General features: G+C 36.7%; 1 protein-coding gene across 1 annotated transcript; it reads left to right on the forward strand.

Moving 5' to 3' along the window:
• Window positions 1–1,479: 1,479 nt before the first annotated feature.
• LOC145462850 (serine/threonine-protein phosphatase 4 catalytic subunit B) lies at window positions 1,480–10,456 on the forward strand. The gene is made up of 13 exons (XM_081446476.1): window positions 1,480–1,967; window positions 2,136–2,207; window positions 3,344–3,395; window positions 3,688–3,738; window positions 4,324–4,425; window positions 5,070–5,132; window positions 5,404–5,514; window positions 5,905–5,955; window positions 6,778–6,853; window positions 7,286–7,353; window positions 7,693–7,814; window positions 8,841–8,919; window positions 9,291–10,456. The coding sequence occupies exons 1-13, from the start codon at window positions 1,942–1,944 to the stop codon at window positions 9,345–9,347; spliced, it is 930 nt and encodes a 309-aa protein (XP_081302602.1). The 5' UTR covers window positions 1,480–1,941; the 3' UTR covers window positions 9,348–10,456.
• The last annotated feature ends 3,497 nt before the right edge of the window (window positions 10,457–13,953 follow it).

Genomic DNA, 13,953 nt, shown 5'->3' on the forward strand with positions numbered 1-13,953 from the left:
TAACGATTTTTTATTTTTACCACATTATCTGCAGGCACTATACTCAAAGCAGAATAATATATTTAGGTTGCATTATGCATTGACAATTATACACAACTTGAGGGGGTGTTTTTTTGCGCCCAGCTTACGATTCTCTAAGATTTTTATGATCTTTCGCAAAATATCTTTAAAAAGCAGCAGCCGCGCAGCAACTTTTTGAGTGGGAGAAGGGGGGGGGGGTGGGGGCTTAAGAAAGAAAGCCTTAGTGTGAGCCAACTAGGAGGACCCACGGTATGCTCCAAATAAAACACTGTCTGATTTGAAGTCTTCTGAAATGGCAGAAAATGCAGTTTAGAATAACAAACGTAGGGTTAAACAATTACAAACTTTTAACTCTTTTCAAGCAACGCCTTTACTGTACAAGTAAAACCAAAAAAGGTGTATCAATCAAAAAGGAAATTATAAAGAAAGGCAGGAAATGTTTGGTAGTGCAAATGCTATTCAATAGCCTTATAACTTTTGAGTCAATACCTGTAATAGTTTTCTAAAGGGTATCAGTGTTTTTGAGTGTTTTAGTGTGGACGACGAAAGCGCTGCAGTAAAGGTGGTATGAACGTGAAGCCCCCCCCCCGGGGGGGGGGGCGAGTTACTTCAAAAAAATTGGGTGGGGTGTGCGGCCTGCTTCCCAAAACCCTTACCCTATTTATGACCAAAATCTACGATTTTCCCTACCCTATTTATGACCTGACCAAAAATTCGACACTTTATCGTATGCGGTCCCTTGCAGTTTCTGGTTTCTCACCCCATGTTTGACCTGATCCTTTAATCAATACCCTGTTTCAGACCTGCCTTATAATTAGTTATCTAGTTCAGACCGATGTTAAAGGCATCGTGAAGGGTTTTGTTGATGGTCTTATCCATAATGATGAAAAAGGAGCCTCTAAAACATCCAGTTGAAGTCAGAGTGCAAAAGCCATACCCTATTTATGACCAAAATGGCCAAAATAGATACCCCATTTATGACCAAAACGGCTGAAAAACCATACCCTTTGGGGCCGCATATACCTATATAGTCCATATACGGGAGTACCCCACCGGGGGGGGGGGGGGGCGTGAAGCGTTGGATGAGTTCTCGGTTCGAAAACGTATCGTGTCAAAAAATCGTTTTAGTGTGGATTAAGCGTGTAGGCGTTCTCCTTGACAGCATTGGCTCGGTATGTAAGAAAAATTTCAGTTCATAGACTGATTTGAAACTTACTTCGTTTTACATCTTCCCCAGGACATAAACTATTTAGCTCGTTTGCGTTCTTCTCTGTGGATTTTCGAGCAAAACTGAGAAACTGCTCGCAGCGTCGCAGTCTAGCATCTGACCGCCAAGGATGCAATTCCTTTTTTTTTTTTTTTGCGCTTTACGTATACGCGTATTTATTTGTTACAGTGAAAAGTGTGTGGGGGGCAAAGCCCTCAGCCCCTCCTCGTACGTGGTCCCTGAAAAGGCATGTCATGTTTATTTTCCACGCCTCGTTGGGATCGCAATCGGTTTCGCGCCAAATAAATTCAAAGCGTCAGCAGATGGCGCGTTTCGTAATACCCACGTGACTTCTATCTTGCGCGGCATCACGGCCAGTTCACGGCGGCCATGAGAGTTGATATATCCACGTACTTTGACAGCGTTTTGCGTTCCATATAACCGAACTAATTTTATGTCAGACGTAGAAACCTAAACCAGACTTTTCTTTAGTAAAACCTTGTTTCCGTTGACGGAAAAAAATCGGCAAATTTCTCACTGATTGCGAGTTCATCAGTCGTGTCGCCGGCACTTCAGGAATCACAGCTAACTTTAATTTACAAGTGAAGTCGATTGCAAGATAGTTCTTGTGTAAAACTTGGTAAACCAAAGCGTAGTGAATAAAGACGTAGTCACCATAGTGAATCGATCATATATACAGTAGCAAGGGAAAGATGGCAGATTGCAGTGATCTGGACAGGTAAACTTTCATTTGTTGACGACATTTTGTTTACACCATAGTAGATAACCTTCAATTTCCTTGTGGCGCTACGGAACTACTGCTCGATAATTCACTAAACATACTTGAGATTTTAAAGTTACCTTGAAACCTGTTTAATTATATTGTGGAGGAAATGTTTTTCTTCAGACAAATTGACAAGCTGAGACGATGCGAACTTATAACAGAAAAAGAAGTTAAGCAGTTGTGTGCTAAAGCAAGGTACGTTTGTAATCTTATAAGCTTATTTCATTTTCTCTCTTATTTAACGATTGTCATTGATTAAAACGCAAAGTAGGGTAAAATATGATTGCTATTTTAATTATGGAATGAAATTATAATCATTTTATTGTCTATACAACCTTTCCTTCACATTTTCACTCTTGTAAATAGCAATGTTGAGGTGCATTCTTATTGCACATGTGGGTTGTTGTTGCAGTACGGTGCTGTTCTCATGCTGGAGGGGTGAGAGTGGGGTGTAACAACTACCATTTTTGTCCAGAATTATGTGCCTGAGAATGCAATGAGCCCATGGAATTTGACAGGATAATGATTCAATTTTGTGCCCTTTCTCCAATAAGAAACCCCTATCTAATGTTTTTATCAATTGTCATCCCTATTCACAGAAATGCACTTATGCTGATCAGCCCCCCTATTCTATTATCTGTAATACAGTGCCATCAGTCAGAACACATTGAAATCCTGCATATATATACACTTATTTTGGCTGATTTTTATATATTTGGGGAAAAATAATGCTTGGATATTTGACGTATTATTTGGGTCAAATTTACATAACTCCTACTTTGACAAGGATCTCTGGGGTTGAGAAAAGGTAAAATCAGTGATCTTACAGATTTTGATTTGTTTAGGTTGATATCTTCACATCCATGGTTTATCTTTTTAAACTGGTCACATTCCTACACTTGAAAAGAATTGATAAACAAGTCAGTAAATGATACTTTACTTGTTTACCTTTATTGTCATCTTGAGTGCTATTAATGCCAGTATTACGGATCATTATCACTCCAAAATTGGTTCAATGTATTAACTCAAAATTGGGGGTAACTGGGTCAGTAGGTTTGGGGGTGGGGAGGAGGCAGGAATGACAGACCATTGACCTGTAACCATGATCTTAACACTTGCAAAGTGGTTCAAATTTGGTACTGATCTGCAATACCTTTGTAAGATTCATGCATAAAATTGGGCAATTGTAACACTGAGGAAATATCTCACTGTTCTCAAGTCCATTCAGTTTGTGTATTGGACAGGTATCAGTTCTACAGGAAGTCTTATTTGAGGTACTTGAGTGATTGGATGACTGACAGGTACTTGTTACTTCTCTTTTCTAACTACAGGGAGATCTTGGTAGAAGAATCCAATGTTCAACGAGTAGACTCACCAGTAACTGTAAGTGTTAGCTTGTTTAATTTCTGGACATGTCTTATGTCTGACTTAAATAGTGTCCTCACATGGTGTACATTATTTAGCCCATGTCTTAAGTGTACCAGTAACCCAGTTTTTCATTGGCTTTTTTCTGATCTGTCAATATTTACCCAGCTTTACAATCCTGACACAGTTTCTGTATAGAGCAGTGGACATTAACCTACTAGTCACATCATGACTTAGTAAATATCCTTTATGAAAGTTTTTTTGGTGTATTGCTATGGAGCTAACATGTATGCATGCACACTTTGGACAGGTTTGCGGTGATATACACGGACAATTTTATGACTTAAAAGAACTTTTTAAGGTAGGACAAAATTTTTATAACAAAGTAGAAAAACATTTAAACCCCCATCACTGTACAGAGCTGTTACAATTTCCTAGCTCGAGGAATCATTATATGAGTGTTTGGTAGAACATTTACTTTAACCACTTGTCTATATGAAAGCTTAGTAACTCAAAATTTGGGTTGTAAATTGGATCTGTAACTTAGCTGTAGCACCATCTATAATTGGTAATTTTAAAGACTAAGTTCATATTTGTAGTATAATTTTCGTAAGATGTCAATGAATAATCTTACCTCAAACATATTTCGGTAAAACATGATTTCGTTCCTCATTTCTTTGCAAACATCTATTGCCTCAAAACAGTACATTTCTGTTTTCTGATGAACTTCCAATCTCTATTGATCTGACCCCCTTTTTCTCAGAATTTAAACATCCAAGTTTGGCATTTGGCTTGTTAACTTCTGTTTGTGTGTTCAGCAGTCCTATGAAATGGTTTTTCTTTCGAAATGTAGTTTTACAGGGGAGTAAGGACTACAATAATATTAAACAATGTCTGGTGCTAGGGACGTAATGGTGCTAGTTCTCTTATGTCTCTCTGATCTCAGGTTGGAGGTGATGTGCCAGACACAAATTACCTGTTCATGGGAGACTTTGTTGACAGAGGATTTTACAGTGTAGAAACATTTCTTTTACTTTTAGCCTTAAAGGTTAGTTGATATTATGTTAGTAATTACCATGGTTATAACACTGAAGAAGGGTTATACACCCAAAACCTCTGTTTCTTTAAAGACCTTCATGACACTTTTTGATACTTTGTTATAATATCAAGCTATAAGCTATTGAACTGACTTAAGTGTCATGCATCTTTAACAATATTTCCATTGACCACTTATTTCATTGCCATAGTTATTTTTAAGGGAGACCGTACCATCCCTGAATTTCTTCCTGTATCATAGTAAGAATAATAATTATTGTTAAAACAGTCAGGTGAGTAAAACTAAGGAAATCATTAACTTGGGCATAATAAGTGAATGTGAGAATTAACATTCAAAACTGTACAGCAATAATTTATTATAGATACATTAATAAGCTGAGCAGTGAAAGAGTATAACACTTCTTAGTGAGGTGTCAAAACGGTTTCAAAACACTGACTGAAAGTAACAACTTCATGGTTTCCAGGAAAGAAACAGTTTTTGAGAACATGTAATCCAAAAATAGCTCACCATTTAGAGCAAGTTGCAGAAAACCAATGCTTGTGAGTCTTGTGCAAATTAAACTATGTGGAGAACTGACGAGACTTGTCATACATCACAGCCCAAGTGGTTATTGACCATGTTTCTCTAACTTGAAGGTACGATATCCTGACAGAATAACATTAATAAGAGGAAACCATGAGAGTAGACAGATAACACAGGTATGTTATAAATTTATTTTTATCGTTGTTGACGACATATGAAAAGAATCTACAATTCCAGGTGGTCATTAAAATTTGTTAAGTCTCTATATGTATGTGACTAAAGAATGAGATAGATTTGTTTTTGTAATAATATTGCTTTTCCTCCATTGTAATCATTTATTGTTATACAAAGAAATGTGTTTTTGTATTGTGTTAAAAATAATGATTGAGAGAATTTATTCTTAAACTCTGTACATTTCTAGGATTAAAAGAGTTCTCTTTTCTTCAGGTTTATGGGTTCTATGATGAATGTTTAAAGAAATATGGTTCTATAACAGTGTGGAGATACTGTACAGAAATATTTGACTATCTTAGTTTGTCAGCTATTATCGATAATAGGGTAAGTTGACTGCTAATTTATATGATGAGTTATGTTGTAATTTGGCTCCTTTACCCATCTAGTGCCATTCTAAAGCCCTAGTCTTTTATGCATTCCATTCAGGAAAAGAAGCAGCGTTCTTTGTTGTTTCACATTACTGAAACTGAGTTCAGCTCTGGCAGTTGTGTGCCACTAGGCTTGCAAAGACTTGATGATGGCATCACTCAAAAGTTAAATGTTGAAAAAAGGAAACAGCTCAGCGGTGATTGGTCATTATCTTACTACAGCAAAACTCTCCAAAAATCTGAACACAATTTGCAGATGGAAAAAGGATAACATTACCCTTGATAAGTTGTTAGATTAGTAAAATGCAATGAGGTTGTTCATAGAAAGTTTGCTTTTATTTGTTAGATTTTTTGTGTGCATGGTGGTCTTTCTCCATCAATAAGTACATTAGATCAGGTAAGGGTTTAAATTGTTTTATTTTGTGTTTCTTTTTTTTTTTTGCTGTATAGACTATGGAATTTTTTCCTCTCTTTCCTCAAACTTTTTCGATGTGTTGTTGGGTAATTAGAGCGGTTTTCAATCAGGTGTCAGAAGCCCTGGCAATTTTTGGTTTTGGTTTTACTTTGGTTTTAAGTTAGCTGAGCAGTCTAATTGGCGAGTGCTGTAAATATCAGTGGATAAGCCACACTTGTAGATAAGCTGCACCCTGTAAAAGCAATGACCAATGTGTACTCTGATATTGTGTTATGAAGTTCTTATTATTTTGCCATACAAACTTATAAATTTGTGATGAAAATTGTTTATTTATATGCAAATTTAACTCACAATGACCAGATGTTCTTGCAGGACAGTCAAGCTTCAGTCATGTTCCAAAAACCCTGTGTTTTGCCTAAATTACTCTTTACAACTTACACATGTATGACTTCAAGAAAAGTAGGTGGCTCAGAAGTCAAAGTAGCCGTTTTTTTAGCCGGCAGCTGACACTTAATGAGAATATTGTTGGAGGAAGAAAAAAATCATTACTGAAAATCACAGGCAGTAAAAAGTGAACTCAGGGATGAAATCACAAATGGGTGGACTAATAAAGAAGGACTGTAAATGACTTATGAACCAATGCTAAACTTGATAAGACCAAGAAGAAACTCAATGGAAGTGTGAAAGAGGAGAGCCATGCAACTTGGGTGTGCATTATATTTTGTTTAAGCCACCAAACTTAACATCAAGGAACAGAGGTTCGTTTGTTGTACATTATTGATTGTAATAAAACTGGTTTTTCAGATTCGAGCAATTGATAGAAAACAAGAAGTTCCTCATGATGGGCCTATGTGTGACTTACTGTGGTCAGATCCCGAAGGTATTCCTTTACTTCAGATAATAAATCAAGTCATGAATCCAACTTTATCTAGTTAAGATGATAATCAAGGAAATGTCTTGCCAGACCACTGATGAAGTACAACAGTCTGCATATACTAATCGCTTTGTTTAATTTTAAAGTTATCGATTGATTGACTGACTGATTGATTGACTGTACATAGTTTTGTGACCAACTTTTACCCCAAGTGTGAAGATTAGAGTAGACAGGGCAATAAATGTTTGTAGGAAACTCCAACTTACATTTATCAGACTTACATTGCGGAAGGCAAACAGGACCTATCATTCAAAAAATGTCAAATGACGTATTGCAGAAATACTTATGTGCACATAAGCAAGCAAGATACACTGCTAGGTTAATGAAAATGTATCACGAATGTATTAATTTTAATACAGTGCTTCCTTTTTTCTGTAGACACACAGGGTTGGGGAGTGAGTCCTAGAGGTGCAGGATATCTTTTTGGTAGTGATGTCGTCACTCAGGTATACTGCAAACAGAGAACTACCTTCTGTATCATTGTGCTACTTAGTTGTTACTGACAGTAATCATTCAGTATTGCAGATTTGGGCTCAATTTGTGCCACAGAGCCATCAGGACAAAATGTCTTTACCTGCCTGAGAGCCATTTACTTGTGACAGACTTTGTGTAAATGATGTCATTGCTTGTGGCTTACTAAAAGTTGGTGAATGAAATAGTTTGTTATGAAGTAAGCTATGAATGCTTTGTATGGCAAATTGCTGCTCCCAAAGCATATGTTAGTTGCATTGGAAATGTCAAGAATAAATTGCACATTAACTCCTAATTGACTGTCATTTGTCTAGTTCAATGCAGCAAATGACATTGACCTGATCTGCCGAGCTCATCAGCTAGTCATGGAAGGATATAAATGGCATTTTAATGAGACAGTTCTTACGGTGTGGTCAGCACCAAACTACTGTTACAGGTACAAGACATTAGCCATTAGACTGTTAGCAATATCATTTTATGAAATAACTGAGATACTATGCATGCTCTCATTGGTCAATAGTTGTGTTTATATGAGATTATTTAAATATGGTGGTGATGTTTTAGATTTGCATGTTTTTTTTGAGAAAAATTTTATAAAACCAATAGAGTACAGTTTCTGTGGTTACATAGCCTCATCTAAACACTTGGGGGGAGTTATGCAAAAGCCTTGACTGCATTTCAGGTTTGCATTACTGTCATAAATTCTCCCAACATCACTTGTGTTCAGATGAGGGTACATAAATACGGAAAAAGTACTCTATTGCTCATTATAAAATTACTGAACTACTACGCGCACTCTCATTGGTCGAAAGGTATGTTTAGATGAGAGAATGTAAACACGATTGTGACCTTTTAGATTTACACGTATTTTTGAAAATTATTTTATAAAAGCAATAGAACACTTTTTCCATGGTTTCATAGCCTCATCTAAATACTTGGGAGGTTGGGATAATTCTCGAAAGTTATGCAAACCCTCGACTACATCTCTGGTTTGCTTAACTGTCTCGAATTCTTCCAACTCTCCTTGTGTTTAGATGTGGCTATGTACACATGGGAAAAGTGCCCTATATCTAAAAGATGTGACTGAGAAAATTACTTCATTGTGATTATGATAACAGGCTAACTTATTGCATTAATGTAGTGTAACGCAATGCTAATTCAGACTGTATCAAAAATTTTTGGAACGGATTTGTTCGCTGATTTGGCGTAAATTAGTGTGGGGATGTTTGTTATTTTCTCAGTCACATATTAGTAATCATATTTAAGCTTGAGCAATTATTGCAATGATGTACATGAGGAGTGATACTTTCATGCAATTTTGGTAGAATTTTCAAATATCACTGATAGTATACATGTAAATGCTTAATTTTATTTGCATTGTATACAATTTCTAATATAACTGCCGAGTAAAGTTACAGTATGATCTCTTGAGCTAACTGTTTTTGATGTAATTTCCTTGAAGATGTGGAAATGTGGCAGCCATATTAGAGTTGGATGAACATTTAAAAAGAGAATTTACAATATTTGAAGCAGCCCCTCAGGTTAGTTTGAAAGGGTAACTATTCACACAACATTATAAATTTACTGGGAATATCAAAATATTTACTGTGCCAAAATGCCTTTTTCTGAAATATATGTTATGAAACAGTCAATTTAAATGTATCACAATGTCTAAAATTTAGAAACTAACCCAGGTATACAGTGTTGACAGGAATGCAATCATGATGAATGTCAAACTGTTTTGAAATCAATAGTTATTACTTACTTTCAAATAAAAAAAAAATTGTGTAGTTTGGGAGTGTGTTCTCTTATTGGTTTCTTCCTTTAGATGCCTACCAGCTATTTAAATGCTTCTTAGTTCCCATCATTCTAATAGGATTGTATTGTTATTCTGTTTTGTTTTCGCTCACAGGAGGTGAGAGGAATGCCAACTATCGCCAAAAAGCCTCAACCAGACTATTTCCTCTAAGCCATCTGCTCTGATCTCAAGCTATTCTTCCTTGACAAACAGTGTACATAATTATAGGAAGATTTCTTGTTAAGTTAGAGCCTTAATTTATTGGAAATATTACTCAATTTACATTTTCTTGTACTTTAAAAGTCCCCACAGCATTGTTTGAAGTAATTTATCAAATAAAAGTCTCTGAATTCTCTCTGAGCTTAAACAACTCAAGACCTTCAGGAGCAGTTGAACTGATAAGAAGGAAATCAAGAGCATTGCTTTCAAAATATTAGACGTGGAAAGAGTGCTTTAGACATGTAGTTTCACACATTCAACCAGATAGTTAATGTAAAAAAGTTGTTCCTCATGATTTCAGTTACGTAGCTGGTAGACTTGTGCCAAATACTAGAAACTCTCATTGGCTCTCAGAACAATTTGAGCAGGTTCAAATTCACTGAGAGCACATGAGAGTTCCTGGCAAGATTAGAGCAGGAGTTTGAACTCTTGTTAACCTGCAACCAGCCACTCTTTCTCAACTCTTGTTTTCCTCTGGTGTGCGAGATTTGATTTGTGAATGAATTTTGCATTTTGCTGTCAAATGCCAGATTTAAGGCTACATAATTTTAGGCTGTGTGGCAAAGGGAAGATATTTAATGTTGCTGTGCAGCTCGAAAAATTCTTAAAATTAGGTTTAGAAAAACTCATTCCTTGCTCTCCTTACAAAGTAAGCATTTTGTAACTAATTCAAGTTCATTAGGGTCATTTAAATGCTGATCCTCTTGTGGAATAAAAGAGATCTAGATATTTACACTGTAATCATCATCCTCTCACTTTTTGGTAACCAGGACTACAACTCCTACAGATGGAATTGTACAGTTTTATGTATTTTGGGAGTTCCTCAAAAACTACAGTACTGATTTGGTAACTAACTGGCAAAATTTCAGACAATTCAAACATCTTATTCTAAATACATGTAGGTTTCTACCTTTACTATTTAATCATAACACAAGTGTACATGTGGATGTTGTCACACACTATCTGTGGTACCTTGTCTGGTTGGTTTTTTCACCTGGCCAGAAGCAACTTTTAGAAATGTAAACTATCACTTCTCAAATCTTTTATTAAAACAAATTTCTGTAGCTGTTTGTGTGGTTTCTTGACAGTTATACCCTTCTCAGTTTCTGTTTTTTTCCCAACACCAACATCTGCACTTGTTAAAGCAAGAGAACAGTGTTTTATTTTTTAAAAAAATGGTATCTCCACAAAGAGTTGAGCATGAAGGTTTTATCAGGGATGTCACTAAGCAACTTGACATGATGCTGACGTGACAATCTATTTAGTAAGTCATCAGAATTGGCAGTGATAAAACCTCTTCGAAGATTTTGGACTTCTTAGATTTAGAGACAAAACTATTGCAGAATTGCAATATTTCAGCATAGTTCATTCCATGACATTTTTGCATTAGTTTCTTAAATTTACAAAGGTGATGATTTTTCGTGGCACCCAAGTTTTCCAATTTCCGTATCTTTGAACAAGAATTTTCATTTAGTTTGCGAACAATTAAATCTATTTTCAGATATAGAATAAATGGGCCACCCTGTCTCCTCTCCAACAGCACTTATTGGTCAAACACTCTACTATGGCTAGACTATATATAAGCAGTTACTGAGTGATACAAGTGCGAAAGTTAAGAACACGTACAGTAATGAGGGCTTTCACCTTGACTAAACTGAGACACACCACACCTTTTGCGGTGAAGTGCGTTCTTTAATCTTGTGATTTTGGGGGATTAAAAGTCCTTATTCTCTAATGGCTTCAAGCTCAGTTTTTACTTGACAAGAGGCGAAAGTTTGGTAAAACAGATGAAGAGTTGTAGTCAATTAAATGCGGTTAGTCTTATTTATTCAAAGATCGCGCTATTCATCGATCACTCACATCTTCATTCATTAATTCGCAGCTCAAATCTACGAATTTCATATGTTCATTGTCATTTATTCATTCTTCACGGGTTTATTACGAACTAACAAATTGACCAGCTCCCAGTTGGCTTGTTAGCTCAGTTTGTAGAGCACTACAACGGTATCGCAGAATAATGATAATGATAATGATAATGATAATGATAATGATAATGATAATAATAATACCGTTAATAATAATAATAATAATAATAATAATAATAATAATAATAATAATAGGGCAGTGGGGTAGGACAGGCTGATGCCTTAGCCTACTTCGGGAAGATGGACGTTCCCGCCCACCATAGTCTGGGGTGGTGTCTTTGGTAAGCATCAGTAACCCCAAAGCCACCCCTGTAAGCCATCAAGTAATCCAGCAGACTTATGACTGCCCTAGGCTCACCGATTGAACTCGGCACCATAAGTTAAAAGCGGCAAGACTTTAAGGACTTATTATAAAAATAATACTAATACTAATACTAATACTAATACTAATACTAATACTAATACTAATACTAATACTAATACTAATACTAATGCTAATAATAATAATAATAATAAATCTTATTTTTAACAACAAGAATTTATTAACATCTATTTACGGAAAATGGGTTTACAAATCTTCACACATTCCACTATCGTAGACTTAACAAATTGACGTCAGTTTTTTATGCGTCTGTCCTCTTATTGATGATAAATTGCGGCATAACATTGTCAAAGTGGCTGTGGAACCACGAGCCGCATATTGTCAATAGCTTTTCTCGCTTTTTGATTGGCTACTTAAAAAAGTCCATAAAATCTCATTGGTTAAAACGTTGATAGTTTGACAGCTTAAATTTGAACTTGAAAGCAAATTTTGATGAAAATAAAAATATCATGAGATCCTAAACTGCTCGAATTACTAGAAGAAGAAGAAGAAGAAGAAGAGGAAGAAGAAGAAGAAGAAGAAGAAGAAGAAGAACTTTATTAAAATCTCCTCAGAAAACCTGTTCACAAATCTTCACACATTACACTTTCGTAGACTAAAATATTGATAATAATAGTAATAATAATGATGATGATGATGATGATGATGATGATGATGATAATTAAAACTTATATAGCGCAATTTTCCATGACGTACGTGATTAAATACGCTTTGCAATTGGATGAAATGATTAAAAGATCATGGGTTCAACTCCCATACAAACCTGAATTTTTTTCAGGTTTTAATTTCACAACTCCTTAAGCAGTGTTCATAACTGCGACGATCACTTACATGTTCATTCAATCATTAATCCGCACTACAAATATATGTATTCCAGATATTCATTGTCATAATAATTTGCTGGGTATTCTTATTCTTTCGGTATTCATTTTCAGACAACCGAGACGAGAGTATGAACAATGTTCACAGACTTAGACTTGTAAGATACAGGTGCTATGAACTTTGGCTGGTTCTTAATTGCGGAAGCAGCAGGTCCAATCGAGCGGGATTCCGCAATTAATCGGGTCGCATTCGTGAAAGCCCGGTGGACAGCCCGGTGGACACCAGGAGTCCGACGAGCTCATCCGTTTCATTGATATCCCCTTCTTATCTGCAAGAAGATCAGAAAGATTGTTAATTCAGCTGCCTTTTAAAAAGTCAGCACCTTATTATATTCTCCGGCACACGATATAAAGTAAACGACTGGTCTAAAAACAGAACTTCGTTCCCAACTAAATATCATAACGAATCTTAAGAAAAACGTTCAAAGTCACCGTGAGACACTTTCGTTTTATAGGAAAACAAGCAGGACTTCTCTGCGTCCTTTGAGCGACACAGCCGTGCATATTACACACGTCAAGTCAAGTCAGTGCTAGAATGACAAGCAACAAACACAATAATAGAATACTACCGGACATTCAGGACCTACTAGAGCCACTGGAGAATGCAATATCTCAAGTGCTTATTCCAGTGATAACGGAACGTAACTGTGAACAGTTAGATAGAGACATCTTAGCGCTTCATATACGCTTGGGAGGCTCGTGCCTTCCAAATCCAAGCCGGGAAGCAAGTCGGGAGTACGCTTCATCAGTCAAAGTGACAACGCCCCTCGTTGAGCATATTATGTCTCAAACACACCAGCTGCCAAACGAGTCTCTTGTTAAGTCGGCACAGCAGACAGTCAAGAGCGAAAGAGCAGAAGAACGTAAGGACACGGTAGAGAAGATTAGGGAGAGTGCACCGCCAAAGACCAAGCGAGCACTAGACCTGGCAGCAGAAAAATAATCATCGGTGTGGCTGACAGTGCTTCCCCTCCGGGTAATGGGTTTCAACCTGAATAAACGGGAGTTCCGTGATGTTATCAAACTACACTATGACTAGCCGCAGTTGATGCTATTCCCTCTACCTGTGTTTGTGCAGAAATCTTTACGGTAGACCACGCCATGATTTGTAAAAGAGGCGGATTTGTCATTCAACGACAAAATGAGCTGAGAGACCTGGAAGCTGAACCCCTGAATACGGTATGTAGTGATTTTAAAGTCTAACCCGTCCTCCAAGACATCAGTGGAGAACAGCTCAGCAGAGGAACTAACTTAGCACAAGACGCAAGGTTGGATAATCACGCACATGGTTTCTGGGAACACCAACGATCGGCTTTCTTTGATGTCAGGGTTTGCCACCCAAATGCCGAATCGTACAGGGATGTAGAGCC

Source organism: Orbicella franksi, chromosome 12 (genome assembly GCF_964199315.1).
Source record: "Orbicella franksi chromosome 12, jaOrbFran1.1, whole genome shotgun sequence".
In the NCBI taxonomy this organism is placed as follows: domain Eukaryota; kingdom Metazoa; phylum Cnidaria; class Anthozoa; order Scleractinia; family Merulinidae; genus Orbicella; species Orbicella franksi.